Here is a 4079-nt window from a genome sequence, read left to right as displayed (position 1 = left end):
AATCCGTGGAATTTACATCCGGCAGGGAGCAGTCTCTCGGGATGAGAATAAAGGCTTTCCGAGACCCTGGTGATTTTAATTTGGGAGACACCGACTCAGTACGGACATTATTATGTTAACTTCAATTTAATCGAGCTCTGTTGAAATTTCGGCAGTTTCATTCTTCCGAGCTGATCTCGGGATTCGTATCTAGAATTCGATCTGCACCGGGACATTGGATCCTGCTACTCCTGGAAAAATCGGCGATAATAATTCTCCTCTCTCACTCAGCACTGAGATTCGGTCGAAGATTCGTTTCCGCAGTGAGATTCGCTCGAGATGGACTGGGTGAACACGTTCAGACAAAGACGCGCGGAGGAGAAAGAGAGCTACTCTTGCGAACACAACATATGTAGCTGCTCTGTAACGCTACAAGCGTTGACTCCTTGCGAAAGGCCTGAGGAGAATGTCGGGATTCGGGTTCGTGAACAGCTCTGGAGCCCGACAATGTACAGTTCGCTGAGCTCGAGGCTATGAGCAACTCATCTTCTCCCTCTCAATCGGTCTCTGAAAAGAGACCCAAGCTTCAATAGAAGCTTCTATTGAGCGGGTGAGCGTGAGCTAAGCCGCTTCAGAGGGCATAACTCTCGCCAGTGACCATGGAAAACAGCGTAGTTTCCTGTATGAATCCGGCATCAGAGAGGTGGCCCTCACCGAGTTCCGCCAGGACGCCTCATTGCCACCCAAGACCGCTGGGGCAGAGTGCCCACTGTCTGAGTTTCCACAATCAAGCGATTCTCGAATAGGGAATTCAGGTTTTTCCAATCCTCCAGTCAAATGTTTCTCCAAGGGAATAATTCCGATCGTTCATGCTGCTGAACTTCTCGGTCTGAGTCTGTCCGATTTCACGAGCTGGTTTTTCTCGAATACTGCACCCCCTACAGCAGCGGTTTCCGATTTCTTTTCATCGCGGAACCACCGCCAAAGTCTTCGACAATGCTCGAGACCGATTCGAGATTTCATCCACAGAGCACTGGTCGGTGGCATCGCCAGATAAAGAATATCTCTGACTTTTCCATTGAACACGCCGCCCCAGTACAGGCAGAGATTCGCACGCGTTATGGCGGGTCGGTATTCTTGCAAGTTATGTCGAATATATTTTTTTGAAGGATCATGACAATGGATATATTTCCACCGACCTTCGGAACCCCGGGAACGGCAGCTAGGACCTCCTTGGCCTAGGGTTTCGAAACCCCCTCCCGGGAACCCCTGTTTTACAAGCGAAGGGTCGCTTACGATGAAACGAGTTCCGGCCCCAGGGCATGCCCTTCCGATTCGGCATCGGAAATCATGGAAAAAAAATCTAAGAGAATGTGCAGAGCTGCATATGGGGATGTCGGGGAGCAATTCCGCGGTTGAGAGCAAAAAGATAAAACATGCTCAGGGAGGCTGTAGCTCAGCTCATTCTGATCCGATTCGAGTGAATCATTTTTACTGGAAACCTGAGAGCGAAACGAATATTCTCCGTCAATTGGCTTAAGTACAGCCTTCCGGAATATGTCTTATGTGATCGCTCTCGACCTTGGAATTGTTTCCCCAGTCGGGGGAGGGAACCCGACTGGATACTCGGAGTTTCAATCGGAGACTTCGGGAGAGGAGGCGATGCGAAATCCAGATACATCTGAGTTGAGAGTGAGTGTCTCCAAATGATGGCTCGAATGTCCGTGATTCTCGGGGCTTCGAAGCACCGACACATGAGTGAAAGTTCTTCTTCTTGTGATTTGCTCACCAGACAACCTATTCGAATTGAGCCGATGGTGGTTCTCCGGAATGCGAATGAAAGGTGATTCTCCTTCTGGGAAATTCACGACGTGGCTCTCCTCATGTGCGGAGCGAGTAGTCTCTTCCGAAAGTATACCATCTGGCTATATAAAGGTTCGACGCGGAGTAATCGGCGTAGGGAAGAATGTCCCGATTGGTGGTCGAAGAAGGGAGCGATCGGGAGCAGGGGAGGAGGATCAGCCTCATAAAGCATGCCGTCATCAGGTGTCTTGAGTGTCAATTACTCTCTCGGAATTCCGCTGATTTGAGCCAGAGGTTTTCGAGGGTCTCTGGCCGTGGCCGGCGATTGTAGATCGAAGAGCCAATTGTCAGAACAGATATCGCTTAATCGAGCTCTTAAATTCGCCCAGGCTCCCGGCGAGCGAACAGGTTCCGAACTCGAATCAGCCATCATCTTCGAAGTTAGCTCTTCCTCCAGACAGTTGTCCTTGAGCCTCGCCTTTGTTATCGGGTCAGATGTCTAGGGTAGAGGCGTTCCTCAGCGTCGGTAACACCTGAATGAGAGTCGAAAGGATTTCTGTGAGGGATCTTGCCTCGAACCTGGGTGCCTCCCGGAAAGCGAAACTGAAATCCTATGCTTCTGGAAATGGGCGTATTCTCGAAATATTGGCGTGGATGCCAAAAGCGAGAGCAGAAGCGGGAATTGCTTCTTCGGATGCCGAGTTTGTCGGAGAATTCGAGAAGTTCCTCGCGTGGAGTAAACCTCGGAAGATCAGGTGAAACTCCAGAACATTCCTCCAGAATCGTAAAATGAGCCATTCCAACCGAATGTGGCTGGTTGTTTGTTCATCTGTATGTCCCTATATCTGTTTGTCGCAGCACTGAGCTCGTAAGCGCTGTGTAAGTTGCAATTTGACTTTCATTTTATGCGTCGGGTGGAAGAGACATTCTCGACGAGGGGCGGCCCGAGGCTTTCCGCTCCCCTGCCATGAAGTTTTCTGAAGAATGTAGTGTCATCACGTGGGCTGCGAGCGCTCCTAAAGGATTTAGAGAAAGACGCCACAATAAAAAGGAAAGTGAAATCTCAGAGCTGCAATAAATAGGCGAAACAAACTCCGACGTCACCCATTGATCGAGGAGCTTGAGGTAAGACAACGTCAGCAGCTGCGCTGAGAAGTTCGTGTTGAATAACTCACAGGGAACGATGGTGAGGTTCAGTTTGGCGCCTCGGAGTGAATCCGATTTGGAGGTCGCCCGCTCTTCTCCGACTCGACGGTGATCGTGTGGGTGTGTCGGCTGCGAAATCCTCGACGGACTTGCGAACAAGGAATATGGTGGAATCGTGGGCAACGAAGCCTCGGTGTGGTCGCCGCGTTCCAAGGGGCTCTGGAATTTTCGTGAGCGGCGAGGGCGGCCTCGTCGACTATGCTGTCTTTCCGTCGAAGCTCGACGAGAGGAAACAGCCTCCAGCTCTATGACCTTTCTGAAGACTCCACATTGAGAGTATGCTCTTAAATTCTAGGCGCCACGGGAACCGAAAAAATGTACTTCCGCAACTTCCTCGCTGCTGTGTTCTTTTTCGCCGTGGTCCGACTCGCCACAGGTCAGACCTACGGCAGCCAAGGGGGTTACGCTGCTCAACCGGGTTACGGAGCCTACGGAGCCCAGGGAGGGTACGGAGGCCGATCAGCGTACGGACAAGGAACATACGGCCAAGGAGCGTACGGTCAAGGTGCGTACGGTCAAGGTGCGTACGCACCGGGATACTACGGACAAGGATACTACGGAGACCAAGGCTATGGAGCCGCGTACGGCAATGGATATGGTAACGCTTATGGAGGCTACGGTGCCGGCGGCTACGGTGCCGGCACTTACGGACAGACCGCTGGCGCTGGAGGATACTACGGCTAAATGAGCACGACGTAGGATTTCCTGGCCCAGGATTGTTGTATCGCGCCGATCCCGAGCTCGCGCTTCGATCTCTCAGTTGGAAATAAACAGCAACTCTGCCAGCGTGCGAAAGTCCTGAAACGATTGACTGCCCCAAAGAATCCTTTTTCCTGCATGGCAACTCCGAATCCTGATAATCCAACTAGGATACTTCTGATGGTGAGAGCAGGCTCGCCGAAGCCTTTAGGCGTTGTACCTGAGTCCAGCATGCTAACCCGATGGGAAGAAGATGGAGGCTCGCTCGAGCGAAGAGATAGCAGAGGATATTATCGTGGCTCAGGGAAGGGGTTCCTGTCGGGATACAGGCTATGCGACCCTCCTGTCACATGCTCTAGCTTCGGGAGTCTGAAATATGGAGACGGAGAATT

General features: G+C 51.6%; 1 protein-coding gene across 1 annotated transcript; it reads left to right on the top strand.

Moving 5' to 3' along the window:
• Positions 1–2884: 2884 nt before the first annotated feature.
• LOC100901573 (probable peroxisomal membrane protein PEX13) lies at positions 2885–3786 on the top strand. The gene is made up of 2 exons (XM_003738336.2): positions 2885–2907; positions 3284–3786. Exon 2 carries the CDS (start codon positions 3304–3306, stop codon positions 3670–3672), a length of 369 nt encoding a protein of 122 aa, XP_003738384.1. The 5' UTR covers positions 2885–2907; positions 3284–3303; the 3' UTR covers positions 3673–3786.
• Positions 3787–4079: the final 293 nt, after the last annotated feature.

This window comes from Galendromus occidentalis, unplaced genomic scaffold (genome assembly GCF_000255335.2).
Source record: "Galendromus occidentalis unplaced genomic scaffold, Mocc_1.1 scf7180000075896, whole genome shotgun sequence".
In the NCBI taxonomy this organism is placed as follows: domain Eukaryota; kingdom Metazoa; phylum Arthropoda; class Arachnida; order Mesostigmata; family Phytoseiidae; genus Galendromus; species Galendromus occidentalis.
The sequence above is the reverse complement of the archived record's forward strand: the minus strand, read 5'-3'. Positions and strand labels throughout refer to the sequence as shown.

What these genes read in the sequence shown, in the direction of transcription:
- LOC100901573 (XM_003738336.2), top strand. Translation starts at nt 3,304, where the DNA reads ATGTACTTCCGCAACTTCCTCGCTGCTGTGTTCTTTTTCGCCGTGGTC.